Here is a 20,686-nt window from a genome sequence, read left to right on the forward strand (position 1 = left end):
GTCTGTTTTGTGGCCCCACTCCACCTATCTTTATTTTTTTTTCTTTATAACCAACCGGTAAGCACTGTTGTTGCCCAGTATCTATCTTTGGAGCAAGAGATTCCTCATCTGTCCAAGAAAAACTGTGAGCTTTTTATTTGTTTTTAAAATCATGTTCATAAGCCAATTAAACCACCTGATGCTCTTTACTTTCCTTTTCTTTTCTGTTACTCTTCAGTCCTAGTCAATCCCAGCAGATGCTTTCCCCACCTTCCCCCCACCCGCCACACTGACCTCAATCTCAGCATAGCACTGGCCAGAAAACACATGGCCTCCATCCTCCACAATATACTGGATTAACTTCCCAGCAGAAGGTGAGCGCATCACTGAAGGGTCATTTTCCTTCTCAAACACACAGGTCTTATTGCCAATTGTGATACGATATCTAGGAGGTAAGTAGGAGTATGTAAGCCAATAAATAAAGCACCTTGGGTTGTAAAGGAGAATGTCAGAATAATGTCAATCTGAAATAAAACAAAAACACAACAAAAAACCCACAACCCTCCTTCCTCAAACTGGAAACTTTATTCTGTATACACACAGGAAAACAGAACATTCATCCCATCTTTGCTGACAATGCACACAGACAAAATCTCCTTCAATAAGGGTCAAATTATGGTACATCTGTATAATGGAATATTATATGACCATTGAAAAGAATAGACAACTCTATTTTAAAAAAAGAACATGAAGATGATGATGATATAATAACTAACAACTAATAACAACTAATAATTTCTTGAATGCTTATTATGCCCCAGGCAATGTTTTAAGCACTTTACATATGTTAATTCATGAAACTGTCACACTAACGTTGAATAACTGGTGTTGAAAGGTCTATGATAGCTGTTAAAGGAAAAAAAGAAAGTGCAGAACAGTATCTAAAGGTTTTTTTTACTTGTGAATGTATGCAAAAGAAAAACACAGTATGTACATATATAAAAATTATATATCCACATAAAATTTCTGCAAAAATAAACTGTTAACAGTGGTTGATTGAAAAGATGAGAACTTATTTTTCATTCTCTACTCACACTGGAGTGGCAGAGAAACAGTGTTTTTAACTGGAAATAAACACTTTGTACTCTTGAAATCTTTGTTAAGTACATGTACTATTCTTTTTATTTAAAAAAGAACACGCAAATAGGCCCTGAAAAATCCCCAGAGCTGGTGACTACTGAGAGGAAAGGTTGATACAATGACCAGCAAATGGACCTCACACAGTCCCTTACCTATCCACTTCCTCCTTCATGTATGTGGTATAACTGCTGCCATCATAGGACAGGAGCAGCCCTCCATCACTCAGCCGATGCACATCTACTTCTACGCATGAGCCGTTCATGATCACCACATACGAGTTGGGGGACTGTCGAGTCACCTGTAGGGAATGAGAACCAGAAGGGACAAGTCAGTGTGTCCCTTCCAGGTGGAACCCCAGACAAAATTTCAGTACCTTAAAGATACAGGTAAGAAAGCTCTGTCAGAGAGGAAGGTGCTCTTAGCATCAATATCTATGGGCATGACTCAGCCCTGTTGCAAGCTCATAGGGTGACCCTAGATGCTTTTCCCTAGTCTGGTTATTCTCTGACTCCTGATCTCTTGGCTGCATATGTCACATTGAAGGGCACTAAAACACTGACACAAATGACTGTAATTTCACTAATACCCTATCCTGCAGTAAACCAAACATTTCCCCCATATCTTGACCTTTAAAGAAAGCAAGCTAACAAAGAAAGACAAAAAGTAAGGTGTAGTCTTCAATTGGGTTCAGCATACCTTAAGTACATATTTGACTCCCTCATAGATAAGTTCAACATCTACTGTATTCAGAAGCGTATGAGCAGGAAGAACTTGACCCCTGAAAGAACAACAATGTGAGACACATCTACTCCTAGAAAGTTCCAGAAGTTCATAAGGAAATCTCAAAGGTTATTAATTGTAGCACTTCCTAAAACATCAACACCAGAAGCAACCTAAAGGACCATCAGTAAGCAACTGATACATGAATTATGAAAAAGCCTTATAATGAAATATTATACAGCCATCAAAAAGATGAAAACATTTATGTACTAATATGAACTACCCTCCAAATTATACCATTAAATGAAAAGGGTAAGTGAAATTGTGAACAGTTTCAGAGTATGCTACTATTTGTGTTTTTAAATTTTTTTTTCAACGTTTTTATTTATTTATGGGACAGAGACAGAGCATGAACGGGGGAGGGGCAGAGAGAGAGGGAGACACAGAATCGGAAACAGGCTCCAGGCTCCGAGCCATCAGCCCAGAGCCTGACGCGGGGCTCGAACTCACGGACCGTGAGATCGTGACCTGGCTGAAGTCGGACGCTTAACCGACTGCGCCACCCAGGCGCCCCTACTATTTGTGTTTTTAAAAAACAGGGGGTTGAGGGGCTCCTGGGTGCCTCAGTTGGTTAAGCATCTGACTTCGGCTCAGGTCATGATCTCACGGTTTGTGAGTTCGAGCCCCATATTGGGCTCTGCTAACAGCGCGGAGCCTGCTTCAGATCCTGTCCCCCCTTTCTCTGACCCTCCCCAGCTTACACATACTCTCGTTCTCTCAAAAATAAATAAACATTAAAAAAAAAGGGGGTGGGATGAAACAAATATTATGTGTATATGCTTATATATATTTATAATATGTCTGGAACATCACAGAAAAAACTGGTAACATGGGTTGACTACAGAGAAAAAAACTAGGTGGTCAAAGAACAGACCTAAGAAGGAAACTTTTCACTATCTACCTTTTTTGTGCCTTTTGAGTTTTGAACCATGTGAATATATTACTGGTTATTATAAATAAATAAAATTAAAACTTAATAAAAGATAAATGCTCCACTACAATCAACCCTCATCTGCTCTTATCAACTGGGACTTCATTTGGGGTAGTAAAAGAAAAAAAAAAAAAAAGGCAATAGGCCATGGCTGGGTTCAGGGGAAAGGGAAGGACATTGCCAAGGAGGGAAATATTATCAAGAAAGATTTTTGACAACAGAAAAAGGGAGTGATAAAGCAAGTGAGGCAAGAGGTAAATAACTGATGAATCTGTGCAAATATAAAGAGGTTATTTGTACTATTCATGCCACTCTAAATCAAATTATTTCAAAATACAGGTTTTAAAAATAAATAAAAAATAACTAGCATTAAAAAGGTGGAGGGGAGCTTGCAGAGGAGATTTTATGTGTGACACATTTGTACACTAGTAAGGAAACCATTTAACTAGATTAAAGATTGCATGTTGAGGAACATGAGATTGCATGTTGCAAAACTGGACTGGTAGAAAGGGGCCAAAGTATATAGGGAGTTGAAAGTCACACTGAAGGATTTAGATTTAATACACAAGGGTAATGTGAGCTGCTGAAGGTTTTAGTGCATGAAAGCAACACAATGAAAGATATTTATCATTAAGACTTGAATAACTGCAATCTCAGTTCAATTGTGACAATTTTGTTTCTCCCTTTCAGACACCTTAAAAGAAAGCTGATAGAAGTCTAATAACATAGAAGGAAACACAGTGCCTATGATTAAAGTGCTTTAAAATGATTAGCCCCTTGGACCACTCCTCCAGGGACTCAAAGGCAGAGCCTCATGTCCAGAGCCAGAGTCAGAAATTAGTTGAGCTCCATACAGTCTGATTCTCTACTTGAAAGACTCATGAGGTCATCCTGAATATCAGTCTCAATTACAAATTCCTGAAAGGTGTTGCAGGTAATATATGAAATATTTAGGGTTCAATGCTAGTGGGAAATACCAGATTTTCATCCCTGGGCGGGGGGGGGGGGGGGGATATTTGGAAACATTTGATACTTGTACAGGAGAGAATGCTTACTTCAGCTGGATTTGTTTTTAAAAAGCAACCCATTCTAACTCTGGATAAGTTAATTCCTAAAATCTGAAGTTAGAGTCCCAAAATAATTTGCCATGAAAACTCCCACAACTTTTCTCACCCTCGCCTCCATCGTCACTGAATAATAGGTACCACTCACGAGCTGCCAGGGATAGAGAGAAGAATAAATGGATTTTTGAACCAGGACCACTGGTTGGCTTGCCTTTGAGAAACAAAGCCTACCTTTCTAAGGAATGAAGGAAGTTAGAGATGCTATTCCGTAGGCTCACATCCGCCACGTGGAGAGCCCCACACACAACTCCCAACATGGTATCAGGTCGCTCTGCCTAAAAAAAAGAAAAAGAGGGCAGGTCAAAAGCATAGTCACTTGGCACCATGGCCCCTCAATTTAAATCAGATCCAAATTTGCTGTGAAGAAACAGCTAGCATTGAGAATCTACAACCTTATTGTTCAACTGATATTTGAGATAAAAACACGTTTTACTTTTAGAATTTGAATAGAGACTTCAATTAATTAGAGATGAAAAACATCTTTCTCTATACTCTCCCTAAGATTTCCACTGAACCAATCAAAGAAGAGCTCAAAAACAAGATTTTGTCATAAATAAATTCAAGAGGTGCCTGGGTGGCTTAGTCGGTTAAGCATCCAACTCTTGATGTCAGCTCAGGTCATGATCTCACAGTTTGTGAGATGGAGTTCGTGTCGGCTCTGTGCTGACAACACAGAGCCTGCTTGGGATTCTCTCTCTCCTGCTCTCGCTCTCTCTCTCTCTCTCTCTCTCTCAAAATAAATCAACAAATCCATTCAAAAAGGTACAAGTATCTGGTTACTGATAATCTCAAAGAAAAATGGTATATAATCAAAATTTGGACCTTCAGATAATTTAGATGCATCTAATGATTCTATACAAAATCTTATTTAGAATAGCCCAGTGACTCAGGAACAAAGGGTAACTGCTGATTTAAATGAGACCCCTCTCATCAGCACTTGGTAGATGTATAAAAGTGGGTAACTCTGAAGCAGACTTAACATCAAATGAGGACAGACATATTTCAATCTCTAGACGCTTCTCAAATATATTTTAGGAATAATACTAGAACACGTAAAGTGACTGTGTAACACAAGCACAAGAACTCTGATGGTGCTGAAATTACACTGACTCCTGGATTTTACCAAGTAGATCAACAATCATTTACATTAGAATCAAATCAATTTTCTCTAGTGACATGGACTGATCACACCACAACCCTATAAAAACCCAATCCCAAAAGTTGTATGTCAAGCGGGGAAATACACACCTGTACTTTTTCTGCTATCAGTCTGTCTAGCCAGCCAGTGTCAATTCTATTCAGCTGAAAACTCTCAGTCTCCAGCAATTTGATGAGGTATTCAACTGTAGTTCGAAAGTCACCCCGAATAGATAGCTCCTTCAAAGCCACCACCATGTTTCTGGGAGAAGAACAGAAGCAGATCTGTTTCAGCAATGAGTGTTTTAGTGTTTTTCAATCATTTTAAAGAATTCTTCCAATTCTTCTGCAGTCTTAGGAGGGAGGAGAGAGACAGTTCCACAAATGATGGTGCACATGTTACTTGTGTTCATTCACGTGCATTCCAGACAGGACTTTGTAAGTCAGTAAACTTACAAAGTTTGGACTGATATTACCATAAAAGCATCAGCATATCACCTTTCACTATGTAGAGTACAGAAAAAACTATGTGCAAACCACCCTCAGTTTTCACTTACTGAGTTTCCACCATTCTGTTCATTTATTGCTAACTAACTAGGATTAGGGCATAATTCTCCCCTCCTTATACCTTATTTATTTTATTAAAGTATATTTGACACAGAATAAAATATACTTAAGTATATAGTTCAATACATTTTTTCTAATGCTAATACCTTCATGAGGTTTCCATACAACGAGACAATAGGCTGGGTACAGTCAGGTAACAGCCTGACCCTGCATGTGAGAGGTTTTTTTTTAAGCTGCATTTTAGACATCTGTGGAAGGAATTGCTCATTACTTTTGTTACTTCCCAGTTAGGTACAAAATGATCTAATTAAAAAAAATTTTTTTAATGTTTGTTTATTTCTGAGACAGAGAGAAACAGAGCATGAATGGGGGAGGGGCAGAGAGAGCGGGAGACACAGAATCCGAAGCAGGATCCAGGCTCTGAGCTATCAGCACAGAGCCCGACGCGGGGCTTGAACCCACAGTGAGATCATGACCTGAGCTGAAGTCGGTCGCTCAACTGACTGAGCCACCCAGGAGGCCTAAAAAATGATCTAATTTTAACAAAATTTCAAATACTGTGAGTCGTTTCCTGTACCTTTCTGCCCAGTGCCTATCTCGCAAAGGGCAGGTCCTTACTTCAACAAATATTTAATTTCTTGTTAATTAGGTATCTCACAGACTCAAGACACATACTAGACTCATAAGGGAGAGAGAATATAGACATAATAACTGCTTTCAAAATATATGGCAGAATATCATAAATACCAGTAGAAATACAAGCAAAATGCTGGACTAGTTTTAAGAAGGGAGAAAATCCACCTCCCTATGGTTTCATGAGGCACGTGGAATCCAACATGGGATAAAAGTATAGATGGAATTAGGACAGTGATAGGAATATCATCCCAATGGTCCAGGCATTCCCTCAGCCTAAACCATTTTTCTGTTTTCCACCTCCATCCTCCTCTTTACACCCTCTTGGCCTGGTTTATTCGTATATGCTTCTTAACCGTCTAGATGTCACTTCTTTCTGGGAAACCGTCCCTGGTCTCCCCAGACTGAGTTAGCTGACTCAGCTGTATGTTCCTATAACGCATTTATGTAACCCCACTATTACAGACAGCACTTGCTACATTGAGTTTAGTTGCTTATTGCCTGTCTTCTTGTGGACTGTAACATTCCATTAGAACACAGACTCTATTTGTGTCATTATTTTTTTTTTTTATTGTTTTCAACGTTTATTTATTTTTGGGACAGAGAGAGACAGAGCATGAACGGGGGAGGGGCAGAGAGAGAGGGAGACACAGAATCGGAAACAGGCTCCAGGCTCTGAGCCATCAGCCCAGAGCCTGACGTGGGGCTCGAACTCACAGACCGCGAGATTGTGACCTGGCTGAAGTCGGACGCTTAACCGACTGCGCCACCCAGGCGCCCCGATTTGTGTCTTCATTATATTGCCATCACCAACAGATATTAAGAAAATATCTGATAAATGTAATGAATGAATGAATGGACACAGGAAATGGCAAAAACAAAGGGAAAGAGGGACAAAAACATGGGTTGTGTTCAGGGTACATTAGGATTGAGGTATGAGGACAGGAACTAGTGACAAAGCCATTTATTCAACAAATATTTACTAAACACTATGTTCAGGGGATACAGCAGCAATAAGATAAACATGGCCCTGTTCTCATGGTATTTAGATGACCATCTATGGGAAATACTGCTGAAATGGGGATTGAGGCTATTCTGGAAAATAAGAATATGAACACCAAGCTGAAGAATATAGATCTAATGTTATGCAGAAAGAAGAAACAAACTGAGCTGAAGAATGAACTTCTGGCATGTTGTCAAGAAGCAAGGTTATTATAAAGACCATTTTTTTTTTCAACGTTTATTTATTTTTGGGACAGAGAGAGACAGAGCAAGAATGGGGGAGGGGCAGAGAGAGAGGGAGACACAGAATCGGAAACAGGCTCCAGGCTCTGAGCCATCAGCCCAGAGCCCGACGCGGGGCTCGAACTCACGGACCGCGAGATCGTGACCTGGCTGAAGTCGGACGCTTAACCGACTGCGCCACCCAGACGCCCCTAAAGACCATATTTTTAATATGCTAGAAGTTAACCTAGTTAGCTTCACACCATAGAGAAATGTACACAGCAGGTCAGGAGGTAAGGAGCAAAGGCTTCTGAACCAGATTAGAGGACATGTGCTATAGAAAATACTCAGTGGTCTCTCCGTAATCAAGACTTTAAACCTAAATACCAATAGAGGCCACTCTGGGAATGTAAATGAGTGAGGCAGAATGGATGGGGGCTGGGTGAGAGAGTTCATGTTTCCTCTAAAAGCAGCAGCCACACAAAGCTTCAGTAAACTTTTGCCAAGTGGAATATAAAACCAGTGTTGTCATTATCATCCCATTTTTAAGAGAAGGCAGAAATCCATATATTTATTTCAATTTCCCAATTTTTAAATATTGGCAATTTTTTAAAAATTAACACTCTGCAAGCCAATAAAAACACATCTGTGGCTGTGACTAGTTGGAAAGCCACCAATTTTACAAGCTCTAATGTAAATTTTCTTTACTTTGGTAAAGCAGAATATAGCTGCAAAAGAAAAAGTCATCTTTATAGCAGACAATTTTTCTGGTAGTATTGCTTTAATTTTGAAAAACTTTACTTATAGTTTTGAATAAATGGGAAGAACTGTAGAAGACAAAATAGAGAAAAACTAAGAGTTCCCTACTTCTGTATACACATTATTAAAAAGCTGATATTAATAAATATCTATTGACTACTCAGCCTATGGATGGATACAGAGCGAAGGTCAAGGAAATGGTTATAAACATAGGTGGTTCAAGAAAATATACCATTAAAAAATAGAAGGAACTAAGGCACCTGGGTGGCTCAGACGGTTAAGTGTCTGACTTCAGCTCAGGTCATGATCTCACAGTTTATAAGTCTGAGCCACATATCAGGCTCTGTGCTGATAGTGTGGAGCCTGGAGCCTGTTTCATATTCTGTGTCTCCATCTCTCTCTGCCCTTCCCCCACTCACGTTCTGTCTCTCTCTCTCTCAAAAATAAACATTAAAAAAAAAATAGAAAGAACTAGTTCAATTTTGATACTCTAAAATATCTGAAGTGTTACAATTACTTCCTAGAGCCCTACTGTTTTAGGAAAGTAGAACTGCTTGTAGTATTTTTTAATGTTTAATTAACAATATAATAAATAAAAATTAATGTTTAATATTTATGTTTAATAGAATATTAATAACTTATGACATAGCAGTCATATGTGTATAAGCTATGTGTATATGTCATAGCACACTAAGGTCTCATAAACAATGTGGATAGTTCCCTTATATAGTTTTTACATAACAAGCAGTTTGACTTTATTATTCAAAAAAAAAAAACTGGCAGGGGCTGTGTGCCTGGGTGGCTTAGTCGGTTAAAAGTCAGACTTCAGTTCAGGTCATAATCTCACGGTTCATTGACTCGAGCCCCGTGTCAGGCTCTCTGTGCTAACTGTGGAAGTCTACTTGGGATTCTCTCTTTCCCTCTCTCTTTCTGCCCTCCCTTGCTCACACTTTCTCCTTCTCTCAAAAATACATGAATAGGGGCGCCTGGGTGGCGCAGTCGGTTAAGCATCCGACTTCAGCCAGGTCACGATCTCGCCGTCCGTGGGTTCGAGCCCCGCATCGGGCTCTGGGCTGATGGCTCAGAGCCTGGAGCCTGTTTCCGATTCTGTGTCTCCCTCTCTCTCTGCCTCTCCCCCGTTCATGCTCTGTCTCTCTCTGTCCCAAAAATAAATAAACGTTGGAAAAAAAAAATAAATTAAAAAAAAATAAATGAATAAACTTTTAAAAAAAGTAAAATATATATATGTTTATTAAAAAAATTTTTTTTGAGAGAGAAAGAGCAGGGGAGGGGCAGAGGGAGAAAGAGAGAATCTTAAACAGGCTTCATGCTCAATTGGCCATGAGATCAAGACCTGAGCCAAAAATCAAGACCCTTAACCGACTGAGCCACCCAGGGACCCTTAACTTTATTATTTTAAATGCCTGTAGGACATTTACAGCCATACCTTTATTTTGATGACAAACAGCAGATCCCACCTATGATTTTATATGATACCAAACTCTTGGTCAAGAATCTACCTCCCCCACCAAAACAATGTTTCTGTGGAAAAATATGATTTCTTTAAAGCAATCAATTTTATAAACTTATCAAAAATATTTAAAGTAAGAATACTTGAAAAGACTCAGAACAAACAGAAAAACATCTGCCAAACACTGCATAATTTAACAAAACATGAACGCAAGTACAACTGAAGATATATTTCCTCCAAAACAGTATCAGTACTTCTGTAGCAGACAATTTCCATTCCCATGATCACACATTCACTGAAGATTAGAACAAATTTATTTTTTTTAATGCAATCAAATGTTATTATACTCACGAAATTGCTTCCTCTCTGTTTTCTCCCCAGGAGAAGCAGTGACCAAACTGAGAATCAGCAAATTCGTGAAGGCCCCCTGCAGCAGCAACACTGAAATAACCCCAAACATTCTTATTGCTACGGAAATTCAGTTCCTGAACTGTTCCTGAGCTGGGCTTAAAACCCTGTTAGAGAATGAAGAATATGAGAAACCATATTATACTTCCAAGGAAGAGAACATACTGTTCATTCTTCATTCACTGTTTAGACTCTGCGTTAATCATACACAAAAGCAGAAATGATGCACAAAAATCAGAAAGGCTTGAGAGCCAACATCCAGTGCTACCCACCCAATAAGGACTCCATAATGACTAAAGTTGGATTAAATGGCCAAGGGAGCAGTGATCACTTATTTGTCTGCTCTGATGAGACTTCTATAAATTTCCATCTCCAGAGGAAGTCACAAGATAGAAAAAAAAAAAAAGTATAAACCTTTTAAGTGATGGGTTACCTCATCTGGATTTTCACTAGTGATCCGAGCAGCAATAACATGGCCCCTTGGGCAAGGAACATGAGCAGAATTTTCAAAATCAATGGGAGCATCACCCCAGGGAGATACTCCATACATCATACGAATATCCTTGATTCTATACAGAGGGATCCCCATGGCAATCTGAAAGGAAACATATCACTCATTTTTCACAGTTCCTTTCCTTAAAATGTGGAGGCTATCAGATTACCTACAAGATTTTTCATTTTAGTAACCTTCACCTAAAATACTCTATTTCTATTGTAACCTGTGTTCTACAATAATCAAATAGGTAACTCTAAGTTGTGTGTGTGTGTCTATTGCATTTCTCCATTAAAGGAGCAGAATTAAAATATATATGGGAAGGGGCGCCTGGGTGGCGCAGTCGGTTAAGCGTCCGACTTCAGCCAGGTCACGATCTCGCGGTTCGTGAGTTCGAGCCCCGCGTCGGGCTCTGGGCTGATGGCTCAGAGCCTGGAGCCTGTTTCCGATTCTGTGTCTCCCTCCCTCTCTGCCCCTCCCCCATTCATGCTCTGTCTCTCTCTGTCCCAAAAATAAATAAACGTTGAAAAAAAAAAAATTAAAAAAAAAAATATATATATATATATGGGAAGAGTTCGTGTAAGTGCCTATCCAAGAAGTTCAGACAGCTAAAAAGTCCTAACTGTGTCATAATTACTTCATAATTATTCACACAAACCACTGGAGAAAGTAAATAAATATTTGGTCCTTAATGGAAACCCAGAAGGAGCTCCCAATGTGGGCAAAGAACATATTAGATACAAATAATATCAGACCTCATCATTAGCCATTAATTACTGCTTCCCTCATGCTTGTTTCCTGGGATGAGTGGAGAAAACATTATTGACAGCTAGCACTTTAAACATTATAAAAGTGGGGCGCCTGGGTGGCGCAGTCGGTTAAGCATCCGACTTCAGCCAGGTCACGATCTCGCGGTCTGTGAGTTCGAGCCCCGCGTCAGGCTCTGGGCTGATGGCTCAGAGCCTGGAGCCTGTTTCCGATTCTGTGTCTCCCTCTCTCTCTCTGCCCCTCCCCCGTTCATGCTCTGTCTCTCTCTGTCCCAAAAATAAATAAACGTTGAAAAAAAAAAATTAAAAAAAAAAAAAACATTATAAAAGTAATGTGCTGCCATAGTCTTGCCAGGAGAAACTACAACCACCACTCTGATGTGGAACTGCTTTAATATAGAACGTGAGTAATAAGGAGTAGAGGACAATTACAAGGGTTTTTTCCAATTAAAATAATCAAATAAAGCATATTATTTTTAAAGTTTCTTTCTAAGCTATGACAGTTTCTATCACATGTGTCTGGCTAAAAAATATGATAGTATTACTAGATTTGTACCCCATCAGGAAAGCCAACCCACACATCACAACCCATATAGCATGAGATGAACATTAGATGAGACTCAGATAGGAGGTGCTTCTCTTTATCAGATACCAGTTAAACCAGTTTCTCAGGCATCTCTGACATTCAGAACTTCTCTAGGCAACTCTCTCAGCCAAGATCAGGGTGACTCACCTGGAGTTGCGCTGCAGGGAGGTTGACATCAGCCACCATCTCTGTACAAGGGTGCTCCACCTGTAGCCGAGGGTTCAGTTCCAGAAAGTAGAAGCTTCCATCCTGGCTGTAGAGGTATTCGACAGTCCCTGCACTCACATAACCAACCATTTTGGCAAGTTTCACCGCACACTCAAAGAGGAAATACAAGTCAACATAAGTGTCTCACCTTGACCAGCTGGTGGACCCTACAGCCTCTCCCTGACTCAAATATCCACTGTTTACAAGAGCCACCAAAGGTCTTTAGCCACATAAGAGTAAATTTCACTCTCTCTGATTATTACACAAGGTGCCTAGACATGGGTACCAAACTCAATCCAGAGTCGGGGGAGAACTGTTTTTCACCTGGCATCATAGGCAACCTCACCCTATCAGTATAAGTATATACAGGCAATAAAACATTGTGACAGTCTATTCAGTGTGCCCTGGTTTGTAGTATTCCTGGTCACCTTCCTAGAAACATGGCTGTCCAGCTAAAGACTATACTCTTCAACCTCTCTTTAGTTAGTGACTCAGTTTTGACATATATAATGTCAGCATTAGTGAGTAATATGCATAAGCACTGAATTGGGTTTTGGAAATGAAACTACTTGTCCTCTATTCCTAGCTTTTCCCCTTCTGTGGACTGGAATGTAATCATGATAGTTCACACCAGTTTCCACCATACAGATGAGAACAGACTAAGAATGGCAGAACAAAACAGAAAGAACCTGAATTGCAAGATGGCCTCAGGAAGTAGAACTGTCCTACTAACCCTGGAGAGCTTACCTCAGATTATGAGAGGAAGGAAAAATAAACTTCTATCTCATCTAAGTCATTGTATTTTTTGGACCTCTTTTTTAAACAGCTTAACCTGTATACTAATCCATACAGAAATTATAAAATTCAGATAAGATGCTACTATTTAGAAAAATTCAAACATGGCGATGCCACCTTAGCAAAAGAGTAGTGGGTAGCAAGGAAACAAATATTGCAGACTAAAAAGGTTGTGGTCTCACTGTTAGGCATAACAAAACACTTGATAAACTGTCTTCTACAATAACTTGGAACACTGATAACACACGAAGTCTAAGAAAAATAGTTAGAAAAAGTCAGAATGTGAAAAAAATCAACTACTTTTATATCCCAAAACCAGATTAGATTCTCACCCTGAAGCAACCCGGTACCAAAGATTCACTATTAGAGGAAAAGTTACTATCTCCAGAAATCTTAGGGTGTGGTTACTCTTACCTGAAGCTGACTGGAAGCACACAGTCCAGAAACTAAATTTTGAAGGTACTGTATTTCTGAACGCACCACAAACCTGGCCTTGAAAAGCCTGTGATTGATAACTAGAGTAATATTTGTGGCTCTCCTCTTGCACCAACTCTGCCAAAGAAGGCATAGTCTCCAAAGGCCAATCACAGAGAAACCTCAATCAGGAAGAACTTTGCAGGGAACAATCACAGGTATTTCAGGGATGATGGATAAGGGATTTACTTCCAGAGAGCAGAACCAGAGGCAGCCAGGGGGCTAACTGAGGTATTACTCTAATACAAGGCAGGAAATCATCATAATTCCTGTCTAGAAGGATTTGATAACTGCTATGGACCAACGATTATGTATATTTTTTACCTTTTTTCCAAGTGGGACTTATCCTGCTCATATTCCACCACTGTATATTGGGTATATGCTACAGGGAAGAATAATAAGGGGTACACAACTTGAATTTTAGATCACTGGCCCATGAAAAACCACATGAACATTTAATGGCGAGAACTGTACATTTCTTAGAGATCCTGGACTCTGGGCTGAATGTAGTAACTGGATGGGACTTTGGGCTGATTTTGCTGGGGAAAGACTAAATATGTTCTAAGAGTGAGAAAAGGGGTGTGAAAGGATAACAGGTAGCCAGAGGAGCAGACTGAGGCAGATTATTAAATGCTCTCCAGTGATTTTTCTTTGTGTCATTTAGTAACAGTATCTCCTGAATTTCAGCCAAGTATATGGCCACCCAGTTAGTGACCACACTTCCTGACACTCCCTACAGGTAGGTGTGATTGTGTAACTGAATTTTGTCCAATGGGATATGAGCAGAATATGGGTAACTTCTGAATCACATTTTTACGTGCCTGCCCTCTAAGTCCTTTCTCTCCCCCTCCCACAAGCTACAATATGAACATAATCTTATGAAGAAGCTTTAATCATGAAGATAATGACACCCTAGGGCAAGTGTTGGCAAACATTTTCATTAAAGGACCAAATAATAATTATTTTCAGCTTTGTGGGCTATAACATAAATAAATTAATGTGGCTGCGATCCAATAAATTTTTATTTACAAAAAAAGTTAACAGGTTATGGGACACCTGGATGGCTCAATTGTTTAAGTGTCTGACTCCTGATTTCGGCTCAGGTCATGATCTTGCAGTTCATGGGATCGAGCCCCATGTCCGGCTCCATGCTGACAGTGAGGAGCCTGCTTGGGATTCTCTCTGCCCCTCCCGCATTTGTTCTCTCTCTCCTCCCACCCCTGACTCCTCTCAAAATAAATATGCATTAAAAAAAAGTTGGCAGGTTGGATTTGGCTTGCTCACCAAGGGAGTTTGCTCACCCCTTTCCTAGTGAACAACACAGCAGTAAGAATGGATCCCTGGTACCAACTCATCTCTCAATAATGGTAGAGAGAGAAAGACAATTTATACCTTGTTTAAGTCACTGTATTTGAGTGTACCTGAGTTGCTCAGTCGGTTAAGCATCAGACTCTTGATTTCGGCTTGGGTCATGATCTCACAGTCATGAGACTGAGCCCCCTGCTTAGGATTCTCTCTCTCCCTCTGCCCCTACCTGCCCCCTACCTCTTTCTCTCTCAAAAACAAAACAAAAAAAGGCCACTGTATTTTGGAGGCCTCCTTATCATAGCAGTTAAAGAATAATTCTTAATTAATGCATACACATGTAGGAATTAAACTTCCAAAACAGATGACCATATATTTAGCTTGTTTGGAATTCAGGAAAAAAGAGATGGAAAATATATTTCCAATAAGATAAAGACTCAGTCACTATTCCAGAAAAGACCATGTTCAGACCCCTAAACTACAACTGTTTCCAAGAAACCTTGCAGACTGTTGAGAATTCTTTTCTACACAAAAATAGAGAATATATAAACTTTAAGATGCTCAGAAGACCTTTTAAGAGATAATGGATCTGAATAAAGACATCTGAAGACTCAAAGATAATCAACTAGAAAATGGAACTACCTGCTTATCATGAGCTTGCTTAAAAAAAAAAAAAAATTCACTGTCCCCAATCATTCCTCTTTTTTACCCATACTCGAAACAGTACACTCATTTTTATCAAAAGTGTTAACTAATTTAGAGCCGGAAATGTTTAGAGGGAAAAGAGTAGGATTATTTTTCCTCTAGGACAAGGATATAATCTTAGCAATTATCTAGAACCACTTGAAATTCCACTATTCTCAAGTATATGAATTGAATGAGTAGGAGTCCTATGAACTGAATGAGTAGTAGTTCTGTGTAAGAAAACAAAAATTACAGCTTTTCATATACACACCTGTTCCATGTGTTCGAATACTGCTGGAGTAGCAATAGCAGCTGGTGCTTCTTCAATAATCTTCTGATGCCTGCGCTGCACAGAGCAGTCACGACCAAACAGAGAGATAGCATTGCCGTACTGATCTGCTAAAATCTGTACCTCCAGATGACGGGATTGTTTGGCTAGTCTCATCACAAATATAGGAGATCCAGGGACTTCAGCTTGAACCTATATTAGAAGAGGAAATAAAACAAATTCTTAAGTGTAAGCACTTCAATTTCAACAGGCAGATGCCTAGAAGTGTCAGGGACCATGTTAATTAGCAGGAATACAAAAAAAGAATAAAATATAGTTCATGCCCTCACCTATTTTTAAGATGTTGAATTCTTAGTTATATAACCAATATTAATAGATGACTATGAAACATGAACATCCAATGTGTTACAAAAGTGAAAAACAAAATAGTCTGAAAAGACACACACACAAATCCCACAAAAGGGTAAAATACTGCCATCAACTCCAGACAGCCAAATGTACAACTGGCTCCAGACTAGATGCTTTCTTGGTTCACATCACATCACAGAGGGTGTTGTAGTTGAAGGATTTTGATCTTCAGTTTTGAAGCATAATGCCACTAGATACAAAATTCTACACTGGTGGTTACCTTCTTTCAGCACTTTAAAGACAATCCAATGTTTTCTGGCTTCCACTGTTTCTACTGAAATGTCCACTATCAATCATTACTCCTCTGAAAGCAATCTTTTTCCGGCCGCTTTAATATTTTCTTTTTCTCTCTCTCTTTTTTTTAGGGGATTGAGGTAGCAGATTTACTCTGATAATCTTAGATGTGGTTTTCTCTGTATTTGTGCTGTGGGACTCATAGTATTTTTTAAATCTGTGCTTAGTAACTTTTATATAACTTCAGGATACTTCTTAACCATTATCTCTTCAAATATCGTTTCTGCTCCATGATTTCTTCAAATATTGCTTCTGTTCCATTCTCTCTCATTTCTGAGATTCCAAGTGCATGATATTAGATCATCTCACTGTATCCCGTATGTCTTTTATGCTGTTTTGCTATGTAGCAAGTCACCCCAAAACTCAGTGGGTTACTTAGGACAGCAACTGTTTCATTTGCTCACGATACTGTCCTCGTCTGGGCAGTTGTTCTTCTGCTCTTGCCTGGGGTCATTTGTGCATATCATCATCTAGTAGTTCAAGTGGGGCTGAATGGTCTCACTCAAATGTCGGGTGACTTGTGGTGACTGTTGGCAGGTAGGTCAAGGGAGCCTCGACTGGAACAGCTTATTTCTATAGCATGTGGCCTCTCATTCTCCAATGTGCTAGATCAGGCTTCTTCAATGCAGTGTTCCAAGACGGTGAGGGCAGAAGCTCCAAGGCTTCACAAGCCCTAGGCTCTAGAACTTACACAACACCACTTTTGCCACATTCTAATGGTTTAAGCAAGCCACAGGGCCAGCTAAGACTCAAGGGGTGGAAAAAGAGATGCCACCTCTTGATGAGAGGAAAGGCAATCACATTGCAAAAGGATACATACAAGGATGGGAGGAGTTATTGCGGCCATGTCTGCAAACAATCTACTATGGTCCGCCCTCTGGCCACAATAATTCATAGACCTCCCACATGCAAAATAGACTCACCCCCTCCCAAGACCCCCAAAGTCATCCAATCATGGCATCAGGCTTGACGTCCATTTTCTCATGAATCATGTCCAGATGCGAATAAGACTCCTTGGGTGCAGCTCCTCAGGTGCAGTTTCTCTTGATCCAACGATCTGGGAACTAAAAAGACAAGTTATCTGCCCCAACACCCCCACTATTTAATGATGAGATGGGAAAAGGATAACCATAAAGGGTAATCCTGTTCAAAGAAGAGAGGATGGGAAGTACACAGTGGTCACTGTTCCATAGCAACTCTGAAGTCCAGATGGGTACATGTCAGGTTCCCTTACTCTAGGGGCAGGGAAATTTTTCAGGGTCTTGTTCTGCTCCCTGGCAGTGATTTTCCTAATCCACGGTGCATGGCTCTCCTTTGTTCTTAGCTATGCTCTCTGGGCTCCTGGCTCTGCTCTCTGACAAATCTCTTTTTATTAGATGTTTACAGCTGAATAGCTTTCTCACTCTGCTTCCTGTTTATAGGAAATTGAAGACCCACAAGGCTCTTTGAAGTTTGAACTACCTCTGTCCCTTTTAGGCCCTTTGGTGTAATTATCAGTACAAGTCCATTGAAAACTTTGTGGGCTTCCTATGAATCACACTGGGGGATTTACTCCTTGCCCCAAAAGATACATCCATAACTTTTCTGCACAGATATCTCTATACTTTGGGCATATCAGGCTGCTGTGGGATAACACCTTTAAGATTCTTTGAAACTCTTTCCTTTTAGCTGAGAGGATAATCCACCAGGTAGTGTCTTAAATATCTCTAAGCCTTAAAGGATCTCACAGCTATTCATGACTTGGCCTTTACCCTGAGGTCACTTTTTACTTTGAGGATCTTTTTACCAGGTGGAGAGACTGGGAATGAAAAAAAGTTCTGTTTTCAAACTCAACAAGTTTGAAACACCTTCTTTAGCTCATCTCTCTTATTATTCCTTAGCATAAGTCACCAGAAGGATTCGAGATACTTTCAACATTCTGTCTAGAGATTTCCTTAACTAGGTCCATGAGTTCATTAAATACATTCTCTATTTTCCAAGTTACCTCAGACAATTTGTTCCATCATTACACAACATATGCTACCCTTTTTTCCAGACCCTACTAATAATTCCCTCACTGCCTATCCACCATTCCTCCAGTCTTCATTGACAATCTCCACCATTTCCCCAGCCTCCATGTATGAGCCAGTCTTAAAGCCAATGCGACATATTTTACTTTTTGTTATGGCAGCATCACACCTTTAGGTATCAATTTCTGTGGTAGTTACCCACTGATGCTTAACAAACCACCAAAAATTTAGTAACAGGACACTGAGCATTTGATTTGTTTACAGCAATTGACTGGGGCTCAGTTGGGTATTTCTGTTGATCCTGGCCAGAAGCTACTAATCATGCAGCTGTAGTCATCTGACAATTTAACTGGGGCTGGATGGCCTAACAGGGTCTCACATTCATGACTCAAATGTGGTGCTGACTGTCAGCATGTAGGTCTAGGAAGTCTCAGCTGGGACAACTCCTCTCTACTTCATGTGGCCTCTTTTTCTCCAAAAGGCTAGACCAGGCTCTTCACTTGCCAGTCTGAGGCTCAATTCAAGAGGGCAATGGCAGAAACTACAAGACCAGTTGAGGTTTAGGCTTCAGAACTTATACAGCATTTCTGCTACATTCTCTTGGTTAAAATAAGTCACAAGGCCAGCAAAAATTCAGAGTGGGAAAAAGACTCTCTTTCTTGATGAGAGGAGAGGCAAAAATCATATTATACCAGGGTGTGTATAGAGAAATAGGAGAAGTTATCATGGTCATCTTTGCAAATGATCTCTCACGTGCTCTTTTCTGTATTTTTCATCCTTTTGTCTCTTCATGCTTTAGTCTGGATTTTCTTCTGAGCTATCTTCCAGTCACTAATTCTCTCTTCAATTGCATCTAATATGCTATTAAACTCCTCTACTGACTTCTTAATTATAGTTATTGTCTTTTCAGCTCTAAAATTTGTTTCTTCTTTATAGTTTCCACTTTTCTGACAAAATTCTCAATCTTGTCTTTAATTTCCTTGAAAACATTAAGTATAATTACTGTAACATCCTTGTCTGATAGATCCATTATCTAAACTCTCTATGGGGTCTTTTATACTGACTTTCCTTTTTCTTGATTTTCAGTCATGTAATTTGATATGCCTGCTTACCTTTAAATGGCTATTTGATACCACATTTGAAAAATAAATAGAAATAATTTGAGATCCTGGATATTATTATATTTGCTTCTTTCTGGTGGTTAGTTACACCAGCAATCCTAGAACTCCTTGCTTGAATCAAAGGTTGAGTATTTTGAAGCTGAGATTTAATGCCTGTGTGGGTTGGTCTATTTCCAGTTTATTTTTACTCCTAAGGTATAGTTCCTTCAAGATCCCAACCTAAAACGGGAAAGTTTCCCAGGGCACCCTCCTTAGAAACCCCTGAAGTCTAAGTTTTGTCCTTTTAGTCTTTTAAGACTGTTGAAAACTGCAATCAGCTTTTCAACTGCTTCTTCTCAAACCAAAAGATATCGCCAAGGGAAAAGTGGCCTTAAATGCCACCTCCCTGGGTTTCCTTCTCCTATACCTTAGCCCCATAATTCTTTACTAACGTGAAAGGTTTCTAATGCCTTGAAATAGATTTGTAAAACAATTTTGTCCAGCTTTTCTAATTTGTTCTCAATGGGAGGATTTGTTTGTTATTTGGTTAATCATTATTGGAACTTAAGGACGTTCGCATACAACTTCCTAATTTTAGTGTTCTAGATTCTTGCTTGAACTATTTGATTCCATGGTAATAAGCAGTTTCAAAATACCTAAAGGAGTTATACTTTTAACACTTAACATGCTTGGGGCGCCTGGGTGGCGCAGTCGGTTGAGCGTCCGACTTCAGCCAGGTCACGATCTCACGGTCCGTGAGTTCGAGCCCCGCGTCAGGCTCTGGGCTAATGGCTCAGAGCCTGGAGCCTGTTTCCGATTCTGTGTCTCCCTCTCTCTCTGCCCCTCCCCCGTTCATGCTCTGTCTCTCTCTGTCCCAAAAATAAATAAATGTTGAAAAAAAAAAAATTTAAAACTTAACATGCTTTTTCTTTTGCCTCTAAGAGTGAAAGTCCTTTCCTTTAGATCCTGTGAGGCACTGATCTTCCTATAAATTCAGGTAAACTACAAAAGGAATGTAGGGTAAAAAGGAAAAAGAAGGGTAATACTCAAAATCTGACATTCAAAACAGGATAATGCAGTAAAACAATGGATTTATCACTTTTATCAGTTTGCTGTTTAATG

The 20,686-nt window shown here is 39.7% G+C and overlaps 1 protein-coding gene across 17 annotated transcripts in view; it reads right to left on the bottom strand.

The window, feature by feature from the left end:
• ACACA (acetyl-CoA carboxylase alpha) overlaps positions 1 to 20,686 on the bottom strand; it is a 283,001-nt gene that overhangs the window by 156,804 nt on the left and 105,511 nt on the right. For 16 of the 17 annotated variants that reach the window (XM_040455131.1, XM_040455127.1, XM_040455128.1 and 13 more), the window contains 9 exons: positions 15,736 to 15,945; positions 12,147 to 12,317; positions 10,587 to 10,748; positions 10,097 to 10,260; positions 5,203 to 5,353; positions 4,126 to 4,229; positions 1,816 to 1,897; positions 1,272 to 1,417; positions 274 to 424 (listed from right to left, as the gene is read on the bottom strand). In XM_040455131.1, coding sequence (XP_040311065.1) covers positions 274 to 424; positions 1,272 to 1,417; positions 1,816 to 1,897; positions 4,126 to 4,229; positions 5,203 to 5,353; positions 10,097 to 10,260; positions 10,587 to 10,748; positions 12,147 to 12,317; positions 15,736 to 15,945 — 1,341 coding nt within the window. Of the gene's footprint in view, positions 1 to 273; positions 425 to 1,271; positions 1,418 to 1,815; positions 1,898 to 4,125; positions 4,230 to 5,202; positions 5,354 to 10,096; positions 10,261 to 10,586; positions 10,749 to 12,146; positions 12,318 to 15,735; positions 15,946 to 17,378; positions 17,476 to 20,686 lie in introns of those variants that run through there. The other variant, XM_040455137.1, reaches the window with a different exon arrangement.

Source organism: Herpailurus yagouaroundi, unplaced genomic scaffold (assembly GCF_014898765.1).
Source record: "Herpailurus yagouaroundi ecotype Mexico unplaced genomic scaffold, PumYag 215, whole genome shotgun sequence".
Classification (NCBI taxonomy): domain Eukaryota; kingdom Metazoa; phylum Chordata; class Mammalia; order Carnivora; family Felidae; genus Herpailurus; species Herpailurus yagouaroundi.